Here is a 24675-nt window from a genome sequence, read left to right as displayed (position 1 = left end):
TAAATTCAAGACTAAGACAGGTGCTCGATTTATATAAAAAGGCGATATCATTTTGGATTTTAATTTTTAAGCGAGAATAAATATTTAAACTATTAAATAAATAAAGCCAAGACTTTACTTTTGACCATATTATCACGTTTAATGGCATGTGCACTTACCACAATACAATTTTAAACAAGTTTATATTGATGTTTCTTTAAACAGAGCTATTAAATGTTCTAAAAGCTGACGAAAAACGTTTTTCCTATTTTAAGCCTTAGCTCTAATGGAAAAGTACTGTAACGTTTGCTGGTTCCGAGGGAGCCCCCATAACAGTTCAAGCTTCAGGGTCCCAAAAGTGTAGGTCTGGGCTTGTAGTGCTTGTTCAAGCCATGCCACTAAGCATCGAGGCTGTTTTCAGGGAAAAAGAAGAACCTATCCATTAGTTGTATAGGGGTCCTAAGAATTTGCTCAGTAAGGGTAAAAAACACTTATACAAAGAATGAAAATATACTTTACTATACCTCTGAAAACATGTATGGGGTGCAGCTGCAAATGGAGTCCAGTAGATGGCAGTGTCACTATTCTAGGCGCAGAACGTTTCTAGTAAAACTTTTATTTTGATACAACGATTTGCGCTTCTGCTCGGATGACGTTTACGAGGTTGCGCCGTGGTCAGGCGCGCAAGCGTGAAATCGAGAGTTGTGGGACTTGCGGAGCATATCCTGTATTTATCTTAATTTGTAATATATTGTTTTGTTTAAATGTGTGATACTCCGGCCGAAACATGTCTGCCCGACAAGCTGCAGAACAGGCTGAAGCAGCTACAGGAACTAACGGAGTTTGCGGGGAGTTGCGAGAACAAACTGAATGTCTGGTTTGATACTTTGGGATGGAGCCGACACATGCAAGACACCGACGATGTATTGGTATGAGCCAGTATTGCAGTTTTATTATTCAAAATAAGAATACAAAATTACAGTTGTAAACCATCTTTTTAAGTTACGCAGTCCCCTACGTATATGAACATTTTTGCCCGGTTCTTGTAAAGAATTTTCCTCTGCAACGCGATAAATCGCGGTGGCTGCAGGTTTTCGTTGCGTCCGGTTTCACAATGCGCGACGCATAACCGACTTTTATTTGAATTCCATGTTGAATTACCTTTCAGTTTTGTGTGGAATGTTTTTCTCAGAATCGCTGTGCAGTGTACAATTTACCTTAGTATGCATAAAAAGGTATATTAAGAAAAAGAGGACCACATCTGGAATAAGAGGATTTGAAAATAGGCAGATGAATTGTTCTGTGTGATGTTGGTCAAGAGCTTCACTCTCACTACTGACCCCAAGAGGAAAGAGCACACAGCAATTATCATTAGGAAATCCTGGTCCCAACTTGTTCTTGTCACGTCTCGACCACTGCGACTTTGTGCTGACAAGAATACCAGCATGTGTCACCAGGCCTTTACAAATGATTGAAAATGCAGTAGCACTTTGTGAATTTCCCCTTGGGATTAATAGAGTATCTATCTATCTATCTATCTATCTATCTATCTATCTATCTATCTATCTATCATGTCTGCTGTTTACACGACCGAGTCAGGCAAATGCAACTTCTCTTTTCAGATCACAACGCTGGCTCCTTGTAGTGGCACATATTAAGTTCAAATCCTTGATGCTTACCTACAGAGTAGTCCGTGGGTAAGCATCTAAATACTGTATATGGGGACATTTGTGAGATCGTGCCCAGCTTCTTGACCCACCCAGGACTGCAGATGTTTGGTGTCTGGTGATGTCACTTCTGTATGGTATCAAAATCAAATCTCAGTCCAGACCTTTCATGTGTTGCGCTTGGCTGGTGAAGCAAGCTTTCTACCTCTATTGAAAATTCTGACTCCTGCACTATGTTTAAGAAGTGTTTGAAGGCTGTTGTTTGATGAATTTATGTGTAACTGATTGGTATTTGTAATCTAGGAACTGTAACCTTCAGTACTGACTAGTTTGTGCAGGTTTGCTATGTTTTCTGTCCTCACAGGCTGTATGACATCCTGGTTTTGCAGCTGCTCTGCCCAGGACTGTACAGCCTTATAAAAGGTTTGGAGAATTGCACACAGTTAACCAAAAGGTCAGGATATCTACACTACAGCCTGCCTCAGAGAGGCAGAGTGCCTCATGAAGGGCTGAAACCATCCTGCCGTGGACCTTTTCTCTTTCCTTCAATCTGGAAAATGACTCGAGACCATCCATACACAAACAACAAGGTTCAGCGACCCTATTTATCCCCAGTCAATGAGACTGCTGAACAAGCATAGATCGGCAGTATTGACATTATTGGCTAACAATGTTACTCTTTTTAAATTCTAGGTTTTTGTTTACCAGTTATCTAACTAGTAATCTGCATATTCATGTCACATACTTTTGCCCATATTGTCATATTGTCAGAATTGGTCATTTATTGCTTAACCTGTGATCTGTATGCTGTATCTGGGAATACATTATCACGCAGTGTCACTTACTGTACCACTAAATCCAGAACTCTCACTAATATGTGAGACATTTTCTAAGATCTACAAAGTGCATACAATGGTAAAGCTTATCTGCAATGTGTTTATTATACTGCACTTTATTATTTCTTTTGTATCTCAGAACTGTCAATTGCTTAATTCCTAAGCTGCGACAGAGATTACAACCTCTCATTTAACAACACTGGTCACTTTTGTTGTATTACCATATTCTACCTCATTTTTACTGCTCCAAGCTGTATGTCACTAGGTGCTGCGCAATATTTTGTACTCTGTAGTTTATTGTTCTTTATTGTTGCAAGACGGTACTGTAACTTTACCATTGCACCAGTATTTGTTAGTAAATGTTAGTACAGATGTTCTATCAAACGGTTGTGGCGAGCGTCCTCTTCTATGCGGTGGCATGCTGGGGAGGCAGCATAAAGAAGGACGCCTCACGCCTGGACAAACTGGTGAGGAAGGCAAGCTCTATTGTAGGCATGGAGCTGGACAGTCTGACATCTGTGGCAGAGCGACGGGTGCTGAGCAGGCTCCTGTCAATCATGGAGAATCCACTGCATCCACTGAACAGGATCATCTCCAGACAGAGGAGCAGCTTCAGCGACAGACTGCTGTCACTGTCCTGCTCCACTGACAGACTGAGGAGATCGTTCCTGCCCCACACTATGCAATTCTTCAGTACCACCTTGGGGGGGGGAGGTAAACGCTAACATTATTCAAAGTTATTCTCTGTCTGTATACCTGCATTGTTATCACTCTTTAATTTAATATTTTCTTTATCGGTATGCTGCTGCTGGAGCATGTGAATTTAACCCTTGGGATTAATAAAGTATTTGTCTATCTATCTAAATGGTTGTACTGTGCGAAGTAGTCCCTCAAATAATAATTTGAATATACTTGTGCACTGTACTCTGTATGACAATAAAGACTGATTGATAATACATTGTCTTAACTATTTTTTTTTTTTGCTGCAGGAACCTTTTGTTATTTGCCCCTATAATAATAATCACCGCATTCCAAAGAACTCCTTGGAAAAGCACGCCACTTCTTGCAAGCTGAGAATGATGGGTTATTCACAGGAAGAAGAGGTCAGTCCAAGGATGTCGAAAAGTAATATGTGAGCTCATCTTTAGGGACGAGCTGTAGAAATGATTGGATAACATTCTGAAATCTGTGTAATTCATTCCAGATTAGGGCTGGGCAGAAATGATTGTTGCTAGTATAATTTTTTATCAGAAAGCATGTTTAAATTAATGTTGTTGTATTGCTTTGAATAGTTATATGAATTGTATTACGCATAACACAACAAAATTTATGAGTATTTTTTTGTGTTTTCTACCACCACAGAGAAATAGTTAGGGATTAGAAATGCCACCGTGCCTTTTGATTTGTGGCTTGCTCACTAACAGTAAAATCTCTAGTGGTTTGGTGCTTATCTCGGGAAAACTGACAACATGTTAGAATATTGTAGCATTCTTCCTCCTAATCCTGGCCGCACTAGACGCCCCCAGGACATTGCAGAGCCCAGTTATGCACAAATCCACATCCACACAGGGATCAATTAGAAACATAAAACACTTTTACAATCATACTTTTATTATGAACTTACTTGTGAATTACAGTAATCCCTCGTCCATCGCGGGGGTTGCGTTCCAGAACCCCCCGCGAAAGGTGAAAATCCGCGAAGTAGACACCATATGTTTATATGGTTATTTTTATATTGTCATGCTTGGGTCACAGATTTGCACAGAAACACAGGAGGTTGTAGAGAGACAGGAACGTTATTCAAACACTGCAAACAAACATTTGTCTCTTTTTCAAAAGTTTAAACTGTGCTCCATGACAAGACAGAGATGACAGTTCCGTCTCACAATTAAAAGAATGCAAACATATCTTCCTCTTCAAAGGAGTGCGCCTCAGGAGCACAGAATGTCAGAAAGAGAGAGGAAAGCAAACAAATCAATAGGGCTGTTTGGCTTTTAAGTATGCGAAGCACCGCGCGGCACAAAGCTATTGAAGGCGGCAGCTCACATCCCCTCCATCAGGAGCAGAGAGAGAGAGAGACAGACAGAGAAAAACAAACAATCAAAAATCAATACGTGCCCTTCGAGCTTTTAAGTATGCAAAGCACCGTGCAGCATGTCGCTTCACGAAGCAGCTGCACAGAAGGGAGCAACATGAAGATAGTCTTTCAGCATTTTTAGACGAGCGTCCGTATCGTCTAGGTGTGTGAACAGCCCCCCTGCTCAATCCCCCTACGTCAGGATCAGAGAATGTCAGCGCGAGAGAGAGAGAAAAGTACGTTGGGTAGCTTCTCAGCCATTTGCCAATAGCGTCCCTTGTATGAAATCAACTGGGCAAACCAACTGAGGAAGCATGTACCAGAAATTAAAAGACCCATTGTCCGCAGAAATCCGCGAACCAGCAAAAAATCTGCGATATATATTTAAATATGCTTACATATAAAATCCGCGATAGAGTGAAGCCGCGAAAGGCGAAGCACGATATAGCGAGGGATTACTGTATTGCTGCATTATACATCATGCTTTAGCGCCCTGAATATGCCTTACAGTTTTAGTTTTTACATTTCCAAAAAAAAAAAAAAAAAAATTTTAAAATAGTTACTGCAGGCTTAGCTTATGAATGTTAGTTTTGTATTGTTGGTATCTAAAAAATGATTTATTATCAGTAAAATTTGCCTGATAGTGTCTAAAGTTGTATTTAGTTATAGAGAGACAAATAATTAAGCCGGCGGAACTTTACATGACTTGTAGTTGTAGAGGATGTCAAACTTATTAAATCTAGTTGTGAGATCTTGTAAACCTGAGAACAGAAAGCACATCTAGGAATCACTGGGAAGGGTGAGAAGAAAAAAAAAAAAAAAAACATGACTCTATGCAGACATTTCAACACAGTGTCATGTTTCTAGAGTCATTGGAAGCTTGTTGCATTCTGACAGGGCCTGTGCCTGTATGAAGGCATTACAGGTTTGGCGAGATCAACTGCAATCTCTGCTTTTTTTTTCCCATTCTGTTGTGGAAAATAAAATGTAAGGCATCAGACAGATGAGCCTGTCTTAAGTTGGTGAAGTCCAAAACGCCCCTGATCTCATGCGATCAGTACTCCAGCCTTCCACCCCGCATGCATTTTATTTATATCTCTCTATAATAATAAAAAAATGTTCGGTCGAGACGTGATCTTCTTGGAAAGACACTTTGACGTGCTGCGAGACAAGGCAGTGAGACAAAAGGACAGCTGATGTACAGGCTTTTAAATGATCGATGCACAGTGCGACAAGCAGAACACGCAGCCCGACCGCAGCAAGCCAGCAGCTGATCCGACTGCATCTCCTTAGCATGTGCTCAGCCCACCCTTCACAACGCGAGCGGCAGAGACGCAAAGGGGATGGGCAAGCAGGAGGCAAAGTTTAAAAAAAAAAAAAAACTTGCAGTGTTTTTATTTAAGTGGTGTGCATTAACCGAACATATTGAGAATATCATGAGTACTGCCACGGGATATACTCCTATAACACAGATCCTTGTGCAGGCAGCTCAGTGCCATGGCTGATTTGTATATATTATTTGCCATGTGCTGCATGTGCCATGCAAACCAAACCTTAAAGGATCCCTCCCCATGAAATGAAACACCTGCAACTCTTGTTATAATATTATTATTTTACAAAGATTTATTACTGGGTGGCACGGTAGCGCAGTGGGAAACGCTGCTGCCTCGCAGTTGGGAGACCTGGGGACCTGGGTTCACTTCCCGGGTCCTCCCTGCGTGGAGTTTGCATGTTCTCCCTGTGTCTGCGTGGGTTTCCTCCGGGCGCTCCGGTTTCCTCCCACAGTCCAAAGACATGCAGGTTAGGTGGATTGGCGATTCTAAATTGGCCCCAGTGTGTGCTTGGTGTGTGGGTGTGTTTGTGTGTGTCCTGCGGTGGGTTGGCACCCTGCCCAGGATTGGTTCCTGCCTTGTGCCCTGTGTTGGCTGGGATTGGCTCCGGCAGACCCCCGTGACCCTGTGTTCGGATTCAGCGGGTTGGAAAATGGATGGATGGATGGATAGTAATGATGATGTTGAAGGTGACCATTGCTTTCTGCGACCCTTAAAATCTTTGAGTGTCCCAGAAAGAACAGTCTGTCTGAACGTTCTTGACCTACTATACAACACTTCAGAAGTACTGAATACCAAATGTTTTTTTCTGTATTGTGCTTAGTGACAGCAGTATCCCATTATGTTATTTTTTGCGATTTAACCTGGAATCTTTTTTTTTTCTCCTTCATTAGGCTGAAATGTACGATCCATCCTTTTTTTATTCAAAGGCAAATGTTCCTTCTGTGACTATAGGTATGTAAATAAAATTTTAATAAAAGAAATTTTAAGTCCTTCTAAAAATGTAAAGTAACAATTTGTTAAACTTCTACATTTTGTTAGTTTTGTTACTCCTTTCTAGATTTTGCCTAAAATAGCCACTTTAAATCGGTTTTCTGTGAATTAGCTTTCCAGAAGTGAAATGTATTTTCATTTGGTAAACATCAGATCTCGTATGTAGTGTGTAAGTTAACAAATTTAAAAAAAAGCTGCCAGTTTGTAACTATTGCAATTCTTTTACTTGCTTATGCTTTGATGCTGTTTTGAAATGTATATGTATTTAAAGCATACAGTATATATATTTTCTTTTGGTATCAGATCTGTCTTTTGTTGCATGTATTTCTGTTGCAAAGTGCATTATGGTCACATTTAGAATAATGCTGATATTGGCTTTGTGAGGGTTTGTTTATTTTTTAAATGTATTTTAATTGTGGTTCTGCTTTCTCCTTTTGATTAATATTCTTGTGGGTGTAATAAATTATAATTTTTAATTTCAGACAAAACTTTACAGAATCAGATAATACTCCAAGCAAAAAGTAATGCACCTTATGAAAAAGGAGAAATATACAGCCAAAGTAAGAGCTTAATTCTGAAAGCTGATATTGTTGGCATACAGTTGAGTGAACAGAGATGGAATGACAATGAGGTGCTACTAGTACAAGGGGCAATAACAGACTGGACACACCTGGGCATGTGCTGTTGGTTGATTATTATTATTTTTGGTAATGAAATGCAATGAACAATATGTATCCACACCACTTTTTCTGTAATGTATTGTGGCTGCTGAACTGTACTGCCCACGAGTCTTGTGCTCTGGGGTTACAGCCCATGTCATGGCCTGCCATATTTGAATTGCATTTCTTGTACTTAGTTTTCTTCTTTTTTTTTTAAACTAAGGATATTGGAGAGTATTGTGCTTAGTTCAAGATATTATTTGAATTGTTGAGAGAGATGAAAAGTAAAGTTCAAGCAATTGTTCTTAGTTTTATTAATGCATATAGGTTATTTATTCTCCACACTTATCAGCAGTATTTTCATTGTAAGCAGAATGTTATTGCCAAGGAGGCATGATCCATCTTTGATTAACAAAAAAGGAGTCCTGGATAAGTATTCTTGTAATTTTTGAGGTTTCTTCTCCAAGTATGTTCTAAATTCCAGAGCAATTCTTTTCTTAAAACATATGTTTTAAAATTTTTTAACACTGTGCCTTATAACCTTTTTTAATATCCTAAAATGAATTGAATTTGCCTTTGTATTGCATACCTCCTCTTAATTTATTTATTTATTTTTACTATTAAGTACAAGCACAAGTTATTTACGTAACATGTAAACTAACAAATACCAGAAATTGTCAGGCCTGTGCTTAAGGTAGTTATCTCTGTCGAGATTATTTAATCATTTTTTTTGTTCTTTATTTCGCCTTATACAATTTCTTGTATTAGGAATTTGTTAGTTTTTGCATACCCCTTGGGGTCAGAGCGCAGGGTCAGCCATTGTACAGCGCCCCTGGAGCCATTACAGGTTAAGGGTTTTGCTCAAGGGCCCAGCAAAGTAGGATCTCTTTTGGCAGTGACAGGGATTCGAACCGGCAACCTTCTGAATACCAGCACAGATCCTTAGCCTCAGAGCCACTGCCAGGATTTCATTACACCAACCTATCATTTTAGATGTAGAAGAGACTATACTATATACCCGATATCCCTTGCTTCAACAATATGAAAATTTAGGATAAGGGCACAGTAGTTAGCGTTACTACCTCATGAATGAAGTGTCTTAATTAAAATGATGTGGCTGCTCGATGTCGGCGTAGAATTTGCACATAGTCTCCATGTCTGGGTAGACCTGTGTGAGTATGGTCGCGTGTGTGATTAGGCCCTGCAATGGACTTGGTGTCCAGTCAATGACTACTTTCTGACTTGTGCCCAGTGCCGATGGGATAGCCTCCAGTGCCTTACATCCTTGTATTGGATTAAGTGGGTTTGAAAATGTCCTGTTATGTTAAATTTAGATAACCCGAAGTACGCATAGAATTTGAATAGTGAGTTTGTTACGTTTACCTATTTTTACTATTTATAGTCAAGCGAAATATAACCATAGTAATTCTAGCTGTGGAAAACACCCTAACCAAAGTATTAAATAAACATTTTATTGGCCATCTCAATATTTCTTTGTAAGAGCTATTGAAATCTCAGCCCATTTTCCTAATAGCTAATATGGTGTGTCCAGATCTGATTTATTTTCTTTAATGATTTGTCCTTTGACAACCATTTTTTTCATAAATCAAATGATGCTTAATATTCTTTTAAAGCCTTTGATTGACATTACATGTCTAGTATGTCTCTGCTTTATAATAAAGGCAAGAAGTCTTTTCCCCAATGTTTAGCTGATTAACATTTATCACAAATAACATGAAAGGTGGTGTGATATATCACAACTGTTTTATCACTGTATTTTTTCTTTTTCAGTAACAGGGGTGAGTATAAAGATGAACGTTGAACGTGCTGGTTCTCCTCTATTAAAGAGTATTTACATTCAGTATCCTTTCAAAATGATATCCTTTTAAACAGATGAGATACCAAAAAGGCAGTGGATTTTTGTAATATCTGCCAGTTCTTTATAAAGGCTTCACCTATTAATTGTTAATGAGAATATTAAAGTTATTGAGCCAGTGTAGTGTTTTCATTAATATAATTTTCTGTTTTTCTTCTGTAATTGAAATAGATTAATTCAGATGTTGTAATCGACGTCCTGTCAAAAATATTTGCTACTTTATGTTCTATCTAACTTCTGATTGCTAGACATTTAGACTTTTATTTTCATCCTGTCTTTTAGTAAAATAATTGCCAAAACAGCAAATATAAGGCAATTTGGAGGTTGTGTCACAGTTTGTTCAACATGTGCTTCACATTCATGTACATCAGTGTGGGTATAGAGCATTTTAGTTGAAGATATAACTTGTTTCCGATTAATTTTATGTAGCGCACTTCAATTTCCATTTAGATATATAACATGTAACAACACAAAGAGACTCTTGCTTTGCCAAAAAAAAAAATATGATTTTTGATTTATCAGTTTTGTGTGTGTGTTTGTGTGCGCACCCTGCGGTGGGCTGGCGCCCTGCCCGGGGTTTTTTTCCTGCCTTGTGCCCTGTGTTGGCTGGGATTGGCTCCAGCAGACCCCCGTGACCCTGTAGTTAGGATATAGTGGGTTGGATGATGGATGGATGGATTTATCAGTTTTCTGGCTATATACACTGATTACTAAAAACTAGTACTTCAGTAACATTAATACAAAAAATAATACAGAGCTTGTTGATCTAAGGCTAGCTAACAATGGCAAAAAAAAAAAAATCTATTATACACGTTTAATTTGCACTGGTCACCTGGTTTGAGCCCTCACTGAGTCTTCCTCAGTACTGTACTTTTCACACAGATGTCCACCTTTCAGGGTTGATGTGCTAAAGGGCAGCATCTCTTTGCTGGATCACCCATATGCATACCCGCAGGACGCTCTGGGAATTGTAGTCTGGTTGGGCAGCCCTCCTGAGTGCTATTGTTGCGGTCCAAAGGCAGCTGTTAAGATTGGATGTCTTTATTCTGAGGGTGCTTTGCTTGACATGGAAGTGCTTCCTAGTAGCAATGTCATAGGGATGAAAATACTCCCAAGGTCCAACATAAAGGGAGCTGCCTCAGCTCACTCAGGGAGTCAGGAGAGGAGGTGGACAACGCTTGCCTGGGGAGGAGTAGAAGAGAAAGGAAAATAAAGAAAACTAAAATTGTATTGTGAATGAAACCTGTTTAAGGTATTTGTTTTAAAACAAAAGGCCAGTTTGAACCTGGGATTGTCGTTGGCATAGTTGTGTCTGTGGTTTGGGGGTCTGAGATACCCCATACAGGCCATAATATATACATATTTTTGTAAAGGTTTGTGTTGCAGTGTTTCCTGACTTAACCATAGTAGGTCAGTACTAGCACATGTCGATTTTCACAGTATTATCTTCCCTAAAAAAGTTGTTCTCTTCTTACAGATTAATTCATACATACTTGGTGTTTCTTCATTCTCTTAATCCTACCTCTGAATGATTGCGTGTGTTCATAATTGCACTGAAGTCTGCAAATGTCCCAAAATGACCAACTGTTATATTTGTGCTTGAAAATATTATTCAGAAGCAAACATTTCATGCCGTCTTCCTATGTGGAAAGGCTATTTTAAAAAATGGCTTTCGACCCCAGATTCATATATATTAACAAACAATAAAAATGTACTGTTATAGGAGTTTACTTTAAGGTAGGTTTAGAAAATGGCTGAACTGATTTAATAATCTAATACAAGACTTAATCATTGCAGTTTTTTCTAGAAAAAAATAAATGTGTGATGAAAAGGTAAAATCCGTTAATCATTAGATATTCTGGAGGTAGTGAATCTTACTTGCTTACACTCGTAAATAGAATAATAGTACTGCATTAAAGAGTATAAATATTTTGGGAGGTACTTATATTATATTATTCTTGCAAAGTATTTCTTGTTCTGCCTCTTTTTTCTTCTGTGTTTGTAAAGATCTTGCATTTCTGCTACAGGTGAGTATTCTGCATCTCAATCTGAAGTTCCGCAGAATCACAAGCGTGCAATTTGTGACTTGACAGTTGCTGATCGACTCGCAGTTTATGACCATGTTGTGAAAGAGGCAAAGCCTGAAATGCCTAGAGCAGAGGTTGACCCAAATGATGACTTATATGTGGATTTAGCTGCAAAATTGAAAAAAGGTATGAAACATTTTTGTCTTCATTTATTACCTAGACTTCATGGTAGATGTTGTGTATTTTTCTCTTTGTTTTGAATAACAGGAAAAGATATATACGTATGCTTATGCTACGTTTAAATCTGTTAGTTGCTGGTTACCAGTTGTGCTGTTTTGATAAATATGTCTTAAAAAAAAAAAATCTGTATTAATACATTTCTGGGAACTTTGAGAACAGCATTGTGCGCATGAATTCTATGATTTTTGCATTTTTTAAGACTAATTGGATTCTGCCCTGAATCATACATCTTTTAGTCTGTATTGTAAAATCTTGCATTTCAAATGTCAAACATTTAACTTATTGCTAAAGCTTTCTATTTTCGACTCTCCAGAAGTTTGTGACTAGTGAAGAACCCAGCCAACAATTGATGTATGCACAATCTTTACCATTTTAACCATCAAAGGTGAACTCTTTCAGAGTTGTCATAGGTCTCTTGGGAGGCCTCTCTTACTACTTTATTGCACTGTCATACAGTTTTTGAGGATGGCCTGCTCTAGCTATATTTAGAACTGTGCCATTTTCTTTCTATTATTTAATGATGTACTCAACTGTACATTAGAACAGGCCAGTCATCCTAATAAGCTTGCCAATCCTATTCTAATTGATTCTCCAAAATAACATTGAGTCATGGTTTACAGGTTCCCAAAGCCCTACTCTTCTGTCCATCTACCTGACAATGTGTTTCCACATGTCTATGGTTCTTTGTGTGGGAGGGGAAAAATTTTTCTTCCATTTGTTTAAGTTTACTCTTAAGTTTCCAGCATTAACTTTGTGTTCTTAATGAAGAATTTATTTTAAAGTAACCACCGGGATTTTCTAGGTCGTCTATGATAATATCTTAATTGTTGTTTTAACAATGTACGAGCTGAAATTAAAGAGTATTTTCCTCATATTGCAAGAAAAGATCAATAGCACACCTCTTTGTCTGTGTTATGTTACCCAGTGTCCATTTTGTTAACTGTGAGGGGAGGAATTGTACTGGCAGAGTTTGAACACTCAAATGTTTTCTGTTTTAACATTTTACCCAGTTAGATAGATACTTTATTAATAATAAGCCTTAACAGAAAAAAAAGTTCTATATAGTTTCATTACTCCTTTATGACAGTTCACATGAAGTGGCACATCGTGAGTCACAATGCAGAAGCTTCAGAAGTTAACTGGATTCAAAGCCAGAGTGCACTAGTACAGTGTGTGCAGTAAACACCAGTTACAATGGGATAACTTAAAGTCCCATGCGATCGCATTCACTTTCTTTCCTCCCTCATACTGCTTGATCACCTTCATTTTTGTGTCAAGATTAATTGCCTTTTTTTCCTGTAATTGTAACAGAAATGCAACTAAATGTAGTCAAAACCACTGCAGGTAATAAACTGAGATTGAGATGAGTGAGTCATGGCATACGAAACTGTTGTTCTTGTATAAAATGCAAATGTAAGTGAAATTGATCTAGTATGGAGACCCATAGGTGTTGGAACAAATTATCAGTCTGTTTGGACGAATTATTAATCTGTTCAAATTGATTATTTTTATTTCCATAAGAAGCATATGCCTATCGGGTGTGTTTTTATTTTGCGAGCTGTCTTGTTTGGGGTCCTCGATTCCAAAGTACAATTTTTTCTTTCATTATTTACAACACTCGCACAGATCCTCACCCCGCTCCATTCCACCCCTGTGGCTACAGACGTTGGAGCAGGTGATGACAAGGGAGGGAGCAAAAAAAGAAGAAAAGGTTTTTTAGCTGCTATTTCAAAAACACACAGGAATTCAGAGAAGGCTAGTCTCTGCACACTGCCATTGAAAAAGAAATCAAGACTTACTTGATGACACTTGAGGTGGACAGTGATCTAAATCCACTTGAGTGGTAGAAAACAGAATTTTAAGAATTTAATTTCCCTAAACTGGAGAAACTTGCAAAAAAAAGTACCTGTGCATCTCTGCCTCAAGCAGCCCTTCTGAAGGGGCTTTCTGCACCGGAGGAAATGTTGTAACATGTAACTGTGGTGCTCTGAAGCCCGTTGCTGTAGGTAGAATGGTGTTTCTGTCACACAACTTGGAAGTTTCCTCAATATAATTTTACAGTTTTTGTTTTTTCTGATATCTTTGTGCAGTATTGGGCAGAACCTGAAGTTAGTTATTTGTTTAAAATGTTAGTTTTGTTTTGTGTCTTTGTGCCTGCATGACAGAACTTGTTTATAAATGCTATAGTTTTTTTTTTTCCTGTTCAGTATTTGACAGAACTTTGGATTTTTACACTATAGTACAGCTTGCTAGATTTTTGTTCTTGCTTGCTGTACAATTCAGCTTATAGCAGAGCAGTTTATCCAGATTGTAATGTTCATGCTCTATAGTTCAATTCTGATTAGCATTTTATTCCCTTTGGATTCATATCTTGATAACATTAAAGGTTAAGGGGGGTGCTGTCTTTATAATAGTTTTATTGACCTTTTGTGTAAATCCTGTAGGCTGCTTTGAAATGCTTTACTCATACTTGCATGATCTAAGTAATACTTTGACTGGTGATTTTAATGTTTTTGTGTTATTTTACTTCAGTTTTAAGTAAATAAATAAGACCTGTTTTCCTTAACTGTTGTTTGCATTAATTTAATTAGTAAGCTATAATTAATAACCTAGTAATAAGACCAAGCTAGATCAAGAGGACTTTTGCAAACACATTTGTAAAATATTGCCCACTTACTGTTTTTTGTCAAAGTCACAAAAAATATTTAGGTATAACTTTTTTGCAAATGTTGCACACCTCTACTTCATAGTTTTACATACTTCAATTATACTACCTTTAATCTCTGTTTGCTTAAATTGAGAAGGTTTTCAACTTTATCAGTCTTTCTTCAGCTCATATCTCTTTTCTGAATCGGCCTGTTCATTCTCCTCTGGATTTACTTTAGCACTGTTATCTTTTTTGTATGCTTAAAAAATGTATTATCCATATTTTTGCTGAAGCCTCACTACTAGTGTGTTATATAGCTTAAGCATAACTTCCATTAAAGGAGGGTATTCAGTGACTTGGAAATTTTCTGCTATCCATCTTCTTGGTAGTAGTTTTCAATAACTTTGTCATAGATTATTGTGGAGTGCCTCTTTGTGTGTGTTCATACTATAATCAATTGAAACACCTTGGTGTCATCGCAGGGGATCTCCATTTAAGTATTTATGAGACTTCTAAACCAATTGACTACACCTGTGATGACTGAGGTGGGTCACAGTAAAGGGAGTGAATAATTATGCAGTTATGTTGTGTTTAGTAATTTATAATAAACTAGACATTAAGCCCATTACAATAATGGGCGCTAGAAAAGTAGTGCATAAACATTAGTAGGAACAGTCTATATTAAATGGCAACATGCCTGTGGCGTCTCTCCAGCAAGTACTGTGTAGTTCCCCAGCAAGTATTTTAATCTGTGCTGGCGTGCAGCTGATTATTGTATGTGTGGCGTCTCCCCAGCAATGGATTTTATGTGCATGAAAATAAATCTACTTTTAAAAGTCATCCTATTGTAATATCATGAAAATTCGTATATTTAGGAAAACCCCTTAAACGACTGACACTTTACACTTTACCGGGCCAAGCTTCTTAATCGCAAATCTGACGTCTTCAGAGTGAACACTTACACAACAACAAACTTTATTCCCACCTCTTTGGGGAAGCTGGTGTCTGCGTCTCAGTAACCGATTGGATTTTTCGTGCCTTATACTATAGGTCTTACCTCATTTACCGAAATCTGATTGGATTGGCTGCGCGATATTTTATAGGTCCTGCCCTCTCTGTCTTGTAGGACATGTCAGGCGGCCTTTGAAGCATCTGCTAGAGGCCGGTGACTCTGCCACTCATTCTGCCCTTCTGTGTACTTCCGCCTTGTCCGTAATATGCGTTTAATTTTTTATCACAACAGTGGGCAATTAGCAGAGTCTCCCCAGCAACTGATGTAATGTGTGGTGTGCAGCTGATAATCGTGCCTGTGGCGTCTCTCCAGCAAGTACTGTGCAGTTCCCTAGCAAGTATTTTAATCTGTGCTGGTGTGCAGCTGATTATTGTATGTATAAAGAGTGCCCCACGCATGCACACTTCACCAGAAGACACACACACGGACACATGGACGCACACAAGGGTTTTATTAAAGAGGATAGCATTTAAGAGTCATTTCGTGATGAACATTGGCAAAAAAGTGTATTAAACCCAAAGTAATTTAATGTTGCAAAACAGTTAAACATGAGAAAGTCCAAGTGGTGAGTACTTTTTATAGGTAGCATAAATCAGTATCTACTGGCTTATATGTGCTTGAATTTTAACTGTTGTATTGTAAAATGCTTTTAATGCATAGAATATTTCAAAAATATTCTATAAACCATAAATGTGTCTGTCCCTTTTGTGAACTAAATAAAAAAAAAAAAAGTTCCACCTTTCAAAACAGTTTGTCCTGAGTGCACCTGCATATTATGTCATGCTTACATTTTCTGAGCTCTAAAAACTTGCCTTCTGTAATACTGAAGGATCAGAAATCAAGATGTTTAATTAACTAAATGTAGAAGAGAACTAGTTATGCAATTGCTTGTTTTCAACTAAGCATGTACTACATTTCTAACTTTCTATGCAAAAAGAAACCAAATTGTCTTTATAGTCTTAACATTTAAGACAAAACAAAGTTGGCAAGAGAGCTGTAAGAAGGTGGGAGGGTAAAAATGTAATAATGCATTTGCACATGCTTTTGCATAGAGATTTAGATTATTTTGAGCAAGTTAAAGTGGAAAAGATTTGTGTTGGTCATCAAAGCAGAACTGGAAGTTAGGACAAGCAACAGCACCAGAGTAGTTGAGAAAAGGAAATGTCAACTGTCCATCTGTGCTGGAAGTTTGGAAGTTCAGTACATTCAGCTTTGTGGGCTGTATGAAAGGATTAAAAATCTTGTTTGAAACGAGTGGAAATAGAAAGAATTCGGGACAAAGAAAACTAAACTCAAAGTACACAATGATTTCTAAGGCATGCGTGCTTATACAATGCAGTAAAAGGGTATCCCACCCCATTGCACTCTTCACAGAGGTGTGTAACATTCTCATGATTGCAACCCTCACCACTAGGCCTTCACTCCCAACCATAAAAAAATGCCCAAACAGAAGACACATAAAAATCATAAATATAATGTAGAACCCCAGCCAAAATGTTGGGAATCCTAATACGAGTGCCCTTATGCTTGTTTATTTATTTCTCTTGTTAGATTTTTTTATTGTATAAACAATATTTCTGTTGTTTTGTGTAGTTTAATTATTTCAATTTTATTGGGATTATGGGTGTGGGATTTTTGGTTGATCAGCCTGTTTTTTTTGTGATGCTGTATGTCAATATGAAAATAATGATTTTTAAAAAGAGAAGAAATATCCCAAGACACTGTTTTTGCACACCATGCCTTTGGTTGTTTTAATAGACAGTTTTTGACTTAAATTTTTTTTCATTACCTTTGTCTGCTTTTTTTAGATGAACATCTAAATGAACCAAAAACACGTCTTGAAGTTCTTGCAGAAATGAGAGACTATAAGAGGAGGAGGCAATCCTACAGAGCAAAGAATGTTCACATAACAAAGAAGTCATATACAGAGGTTAGAATCAGTAGCTGTTTTATTGTACTGTACATTAGTTAATGAATAATTAATATTGTGACCACTAGGGGGCATTGCAGCACCCCAATCCCCAGACACAAGTCCCAATATAATGAAAGGTTTTATTTGCTTTCAAATACATTGTCACACCAGTCATTTTCCTTCACCTTCCACTCCTCCAGGTAAGCTTTGTCCTCTTCCACCCTACACTGACTCACCTGGCTGAGATCGGGCAGCTTCTTTTATAAGACCCATGAGTACATCTGTGCTAGGGCATAGCCAGTTGGAAGCACTCCTGGGTCAACCGGATGTCCCCGGAAAGTAGGGATTATGAATCCCAGCAGCTCCCACGGAACTCAACAGGGCTGCCCCATGGGATTACAGATCCCAGCATGCCATGTGGGTGTCTGTGTCAGAATTCCCAACCCAAGGATACTGCCATCAGATAAATTGAGGGAGAAAATATTCAGCTGTACTTGGCTCCCCCAGTCCTTCCATTGTACTGGGCTCCCAGATGGATAAGGATCCTTGTTCAATGCCAGTCCACGTGTGCCATCCATTACAATATATTGTACCAGAGTAAAGTGTGTATTTATATACATATTTTAATGAATTAGAAAAGATAAAGTTACCCCTGTGACCTGGGATTAGAGTAAGGTCACCATCCTTCTTTTGTGTTGTAAAAATCAACTAAAGAAGTTTGGTGTTAGGGAGGGCATGTGAACGTAAACTTTAATGCTACTTTACCCTTAGTCTTTTGGGTAAATCCTGCAAACTTGATGGAACCTGGAAAATCGCTGTTAAAATGGCAGAGATGAAGAAAAGATGTGTGTTTATATGAACTTCAGGCAGAAAGGAATTGTGAGGAAATGTCACATGCATTTTTATCATGTGCATATGAGTTTGAGGATTGTTTCCAAAAACATTTAAAGATGTAATGAAATAGCAAATTCTTTTATCTCTTTGGCTCTCTCAGGTAATTCGTGAAGTGATCGATGTACACTCTGAAGAATTATCTCTGCTCTGGCAAGAAGATGGCGATGACACCAAGCAGAAATCGGAAGAACATGGAGATGTGTCTTCTGGCGCTACTGGAAGGTAAGCTTAACACACCTGTGTTTTTTTTTTTTGTTTTTTTAGACACTTTTCATGGTGATCTTTCTTCTGATCACCTGTCTTTTTAAAAATAATACACATTCATAACTTTAGATATGCAATAATAACTGATCTCATTCTGTTGTGTTTTTAACCTGAAAGCATAGTCACAATTTTATTTACAGTATATTTTCATCTTCTGTATTCAGCAAATTAAACTGATTACATTACCACTGTTCCTTAAGAAATCAGAATCATCATCTATCTGTCTATCTTGCATTTTAATGTAAATTTATTTATAGAGCACATTTAAAACAGCATCAGTAATGCTGTAGCCAGGGTGCTCTACATTAAAACATACAATAAAGATAAATTGAATAGAATAAAATACAATAAAACGCAATATAACCAGCAGTAACTAGGAACCATCAGTATCACTGAAAGTCATTGAAAGGTAGAGAATAGAAATGCATCTTCAATCTCGTTTTAAACAGTTCAGTTGAAGGAGACTCCTTAACGTAATAAGATAAAGAATTACACAGATGAGGTACAGCAGCTGCAAAAGCCCTGTCCCCCTTAATTTTGCACTTAGTACGAGGGATCACAAGAAACACCTGACCAGTAGATCCACGCTATCTGGATGGCTGGTGTATAACACACAGTTCAGATAAATAGACATGACCATACCCAAGTAATGACTTTCAAAACCAGCAGCAACATTTTAAAGTCAATTCTGAAGCTAATTGACAGCTAGAGTAAAGAGGCAAAGATTGGACATACAGAGGCAGACTTTTTTGCCCCAACCAAAAAAACGAGCAGCAGCATTCTGAACCAGCTGCAATCTGTGTGTCAGGGATTTGCTGATCCCGGAATACAATGAGTTAAAATAAGCAAGCCGAGAATAGGTAAAAGCATGAGTAACTTTCTCAAGATTCCTAGGTGATTTAAAAAAAGGCTTAACCTTGGCTAAAAGACAAAGCTGGAAAAAGCAGCTCTTGACCACAGAATTAATTCATATTTCAAAAGAGAGGTTACTGTCAAAAGTAACCCCAGTACTCCAAACTTGAGGTTTGCAAAACCTCACCTTTTTTATTTAGCATGTTAGACTTGCCCCTATTCAATTACTCAGTTGGCAGTTTAAAATTGTCACTCTGCTTCATAAGTATGTAATTAATGCATGTAAAGACGCAGGTTTACATAATATTTTCATGATAGCTGCATTATCCATTTCACTAGAAAAACAAAATGGTTTGCAGAATTCAACTTGTATTTACTAGTAGTTTATCTCTAGAGCTATATGCAAGCTGTTCTTTACTTATAAAAAATATTTTAAATGAAATACCTGTATTTTCTGCTTTTAATCCTCTTTGCAAATGTGTTCACAACGATTATTTCAGGAATAGGTGCCTTAAAGTAAAATCTGAGAAAATCTGAATCCTGTTGCACATAAATCTGACCTGTCACCATAGGGCTTTGTTTAACTATATTATTTGGGATCATTTATAGTGCTAATTATCACCCGGTGCTTTCATACTTTCCACACGTCTTTTATTCTTCTCTTTTGCATTTAAATGACCTAGTTATTAATGAGTTAGAAGTGTCTCAGACTTCTCCCATTCAACTTGCAGATCACCATCTGTCGATTCCCATCATTCTTATGGAAGTTCAAAAGGATCTGGACACTCTTCACACCGTTGGAAAAGAAGAAGCAAGGAACGTGAAAGAGACTCGAGAAGGAAAAGGTGAGAATATTTATTGTAAAGGAAAGTCTGCTTCAATTTAAAAATAATTAATATTACATTTTTAAGATTTTAGTTATAATTCTTCAAATGAAAGAAATGACCACTTTAGTCTCAGGTATTAGCCAGCTTCAAAACAACAACAAAATTGAGTCTTAAAAGATGTACTGGAATGGTTTTCTTCAGCATGTTAACCCCAAACCTGACATATATTTGTTTTTAAACATTAGTCATTATAGCTTTGGTTAATGCAGAAAAATAAATACATGCATATTTGGAAATGCTTCAGTTTCTGTGTTCTTAAAGCTAGGGGCTGTGTCAGGTTTGTGTTAATTTAGAAACAGTTGTATATTGAAATATTGTCTTAACAGTTGATTTTTATAATTGTGCCAATCATGAAGAACTAGCTCAGCCCACAGCACACCACCTTACTTTGGAAGTAGATGTATCCACACCACCAGTCAAAAGTTTTATAACATCTCTGTTTTTCCTCCTTTTCTTCAAATTTAATCAGTTGAAATACAACGAATGACTTTAAATGGTAAAAAGATAAGCAGTAAACTGCTGAAGCTGTAAATGTAAAGTTTGTTAGAAAAAAAGGAAAATATCAAAATATTTAAAATGGGCATTTTTCAGGAAACAACTAATTGGTTACATCCTAGAAAATTATGTGCAATTAAAGTAAGTTAAGCCTTGCAAGCAAACAGTTTGTACCTATCACATAAGCTGGTGACCCTCAGAAATTTGTCTTTTGATTGGGTTGTGACTTTGGGTCTGCTAGATCTCTTCCTACAGTATATCAGTTTCTTCCATTTTCCAGTTGCCTTTGGGTTATGTAGGATACCACTGTACTCACTGACACTTAAATTTGTTTTTGTAATAATGCTCTATCTCATTTCATTTGTTAATTGCAATTTTCTTGCTATTATCAGTGGAGGTTACACCTTTCTAGGGTGCAGTAACACAGTATGTTCCAGTTCTGCTTTAAGACACACAGAGGGTTTTTAAGTACTCGGCAGAAGTTGGGCCACCTGTGCAAATTGTTTGCTTCAACTTGTAAGGCTTAATTTACTTTAGTTGCAGAACATCTGTAGATTGTAACCTATTAGTAGTTCACTGCAGAAGGCCCATTTGTAATATTCTGAAAATGTCCATTTTTCAGGTTTTGCTAACCTAAACTTTAAATTTAAACCCCTGGCAGCTTACTCATTGCATTTCAACTGATTACATTTGAAGAAAAACTGAGATATTATAAAACATTTGACTGGTAGTGTATATGCATCAGGTTTTTAAACTGAGAATTTATTTTTCAGTTTATTTTTTTACAGCAGGAAATGCACAAAGGCTAAAATTATTTCAGCATATTAACAGTTTTAAAAATAGTAATACGGTTTACGTTGTTGAGCCGCGGTGATTGCTTCATTTCGACATTGTGTCTTTTCAACTGTGTCATTAGCACAACGTCATTGTTGTGTGGTGGGATTTGCTTTGTCTTTTGTAGCAAGCACCGAAAAAATTTAAAAGTGCATGCATGCGCCATCTAGTGGCTGTGGCTGAGTGTGAGCAGAGAGGACTGCTCCATACACACATACAGTGGTCTTTTGTTTTATACATTTCTAATCTATATCAATGTTTAAGGATTAAACCTCCCCCTATAATAGAAACGCTAAATACAGTGATCCCTCGCTATATCGCGCTTCGCCTTTCGCGGCTTCACTCCATCGCGGATTTTATATGTAAGCATATTTAAATATATATCGCGGATTTTTCGCTGCTTCGTGGGTTTCTGCGGACAATGGGTCTTTTAATTTCTGGTACATGCTTCCTCAGTTGGTTTGCCCAGTTGATTTCATACAAGGGACGCTATTGGCAGATGGCTGAGAAGCTACCCAACTTACTTTCTCTCTCTCTCTCTCTCTCTTGCGCTGACGTAGGGGGGTGTGAGCAGGGGGGCTGTGTGCAGCTGCTTCCTGAAGGACGTGCTGCACGGTGCTTCGCATACTTAAAAGCTCAAAGGGCACGTATTGATTTTTGACTTTGTTTTTCTGTGGCTCTCTCTCTCTCTCTTCCTGCTCCTGACAGAGGGGGTGTGAGCTGCCGTCTTCAACAGCTTTGTACCGGCGGTGCTTCGCATACTTAAAAGCCAAAAAGCCCTATTGATTTTTTTTTGACTGCTTGCTTTTTTCTCTGTCTCCTGACGCGCACTCCTTTGAAAAGGAAGATATATTTGCATTCTTTTAATTGTGAGACAGAACTGTCATCTCTGTCTTGTCATGGAGCACAGTTTAAACTTTTGAAAAAGAGACAAATGTTTGTTTGCAGTGTTTGAATAACGTTCCTGTCTCTCTACAACCTTCTGTGTTTCTGCGCAAATCTGTGACCCAAGCATGACATTCTAAAAATAACCATATAAACATATGGTTTCTACGTCACGGATTTTCCTATTTCGCGGGTGGCTCTGGAACGCAACCCCCGCGATGGAGGAGGGATTACTGTACCCCGAAATCTCAATTTGGTTGAAATTTGGTGATGTTACAGAAAATGAACTGATGTGTTTTTTTTTTTTAATTTATTGCTATTTATTAATGTTATGCTAACATAATGCTCTGTGCTGCACTGAGAGATGGATTCTCCTGTGTCCTTCATTTGCATAAAGCCATTTTTTCCAGTTGAAGCACAGGCAGGTGAAGTTACTTGCTCATGGTCACACTGTGTCCATAGTAGGATTTGAACCCATAACATCTGGGTTTGAAATCCAAGGTCATGAACTCTACAGCACACTATCTGCCAGTTTTATTAGTCCTTGGTTTATTTAAGAAAAGAAAAAACAAATTGTATAGAATAGCACTTAGCTGCATCGTACTTCTGCTACATCTTATTAACTGATGTCATTATAACTTGAGTCTTACAAAATTTTCTGGGCAAAGCTGGGTAACACAGCTAGAGATTAAGTAAAAAGAAAAAAGGTTAAACAAATTTTATAGTTGGTGTCAAAAATTGCATGTCAGTGTGACCATTTTGCTGTGTTTCTTGTGCTTTGTCCCACACACTGGTCTTTTTTACAACAAATTTACTAATCACTGGACTCTTTTGAGAATTTCTATCTTTAACAAGCTTTGTGTATGTTTTGTAATACTTTATAACAGGTATCAATTTTTTCACAGAAGTCCAAACACAAAAAGGTGCTAAAACAAGAAATGCAGTTTTTAACTTTATTTTTTTCTTCCTCATTTTGTTTCAGGGACTCACGATCACCTGAAGGAAGGCACAGAGACCGTAAAAGGCGAAAGTAGAGTTTTTATTTTTTTTGTGCCAGATTGTGTTCGTACATGCTGTCCTCAGGGCAACATACACAGTTAATAATTTGTTTTCATAGTTTATGAAGTGTTTGTTTTCTTACAGTGCATTCATTCCATCAAGATAATTAAACTTGTCTTTATCCAAAACTCTAACCTCATGAAGTCTTATTTTTTTCTTAATATATCAATTGTGGTATTGATTCAGCTGAGAATTGACCAACATGTGGTCAATTCCCTTTAAGATTTTTCTTTTGTTTAACTGACATGTGGAGGTGAGTTTCTTAAATGACATGTAAAATTTGTTTGAAGATGTTTAATAGTTAATGTACATTTTGGTGTGGTTACCTTGAAAAAGATGAAACCGCTGGACAGAGGAGGCTAATGGGTCACATGAAACTAATATAACCAAAAATTACGCTTCTCAATAATGTACAATTTAAAATTCTGAAATTGTTTACAACCTCAATTTTTGTTCTTTTTGTGAGCGTAACATTAGAATTAAAAGTGAAGCGATTAGCTCCTTGTTTGTTTTGTTGAATTTTTGTATCATAATAAAATCATAAACATATCGGAATTGCAGATTGAGTTTTACTTGACGAATGAGGAGGCCTGAGTGTTCTGCAATGTTACATATACTATGCTCAAAGTTATAATTTGTAATTTTTGTTTTTATCCTTTACACATTGAACCCAGAAGAAATACCTATTCATTTATTGTACGTGTTTCTAAATAGCAACCGAACAGAGAAATGCAAGGATCACTCATAGATTGGTGTAGCATATGGAAGCGCAGACCTCAGATAGCATTTTACATTAATTATATATGACAATGGTCTTTGTTGATACCTTGAAAACTAATGATTCATTGGAGGAACGTGATTCTATTATGTGTAAAATTTCCACTTAAACACACTGTAGTGTTAAGCCCATGTCTTGATTGGATTGCTGGTATGTTTAGCTTGTGTATTTTCTGTAGAGATTCAGTCTTCTGACAGATGGTCTCACGTTGTCCTCGAGCACCCTCTGGTACAATGAACAATCATTCATGAATTCTGTGATGGTTTAAATTATTTACTCTAACCAGAGTGAAAGGAATTAGTTTAACATAACTTATTTGAGTTACTGTACTCAGAATTATTTAAAACGAACAGCTGTAAACGTAAAACAGTTTTGTTAAACCAAATTACTAAATGATAACAAAATTTAAATATGTTGATTGCGCACTCATGCATTGCATGCCAATTTCTAACCAAATGAATAAATAAAAAT

The 24675-nt window shown here is 37.4% G+C and overlaps 1 protein-coding gene across 1 annotated transcript; it reads left to right on the top strand.

Annotated features, from left to right (window-relative positions):
* Positions 1 to 654: 654 nt before the first annotated feature.
* Positions 655 to 23554, top strand: snrnp48 (small nuclear ribonucleoprotein 48 (U11/U12)). The gene is made up of 9 exons (XM_028817219.2): positions 655 to 908; positions 3472 to 3585; positions 6784 to 6844; positions 7366 to 7443; positions 11446 to 11631; positions 17153 to 17274; positions 18251 to 18372; positions 19998 to 20111; positions 23350 to 23554. The coding sequence occupies exons 1-9, from the start codon at positions 744 to 746 to the stop codon at positions 23399 to 23401; spliced, it is 1014 nt and encodes a 337-aa protein (XP_028673052.1). The 5' UTR covers positions 655 to 743; the 3' UTR covers positions 23402 to 23554.
* Positions 23555 to 24675: the final 1121 nt, after the last annotated feature.

This window comes from Erpetoichthys calabaricus, chromosome 13 (assembly GCF_900747795.2).
Source record: "Erpetoichthys calabaricus chromosome 13, fErpCal1.3, whole genome shotgun sequence".
Taxonomy (NCBI): Eukaryota; Metazoa; Chordata; class Cladistia; order Polypteriformes; family Polypteridae; genus Erpetoichthys; species Erpetoichthys calabaricus.
The sequence above is the reverse complement of the archived record's forward strand: the minus strand, read 5'-3'. Positions and strand labels throughout refer to the sequence as shown.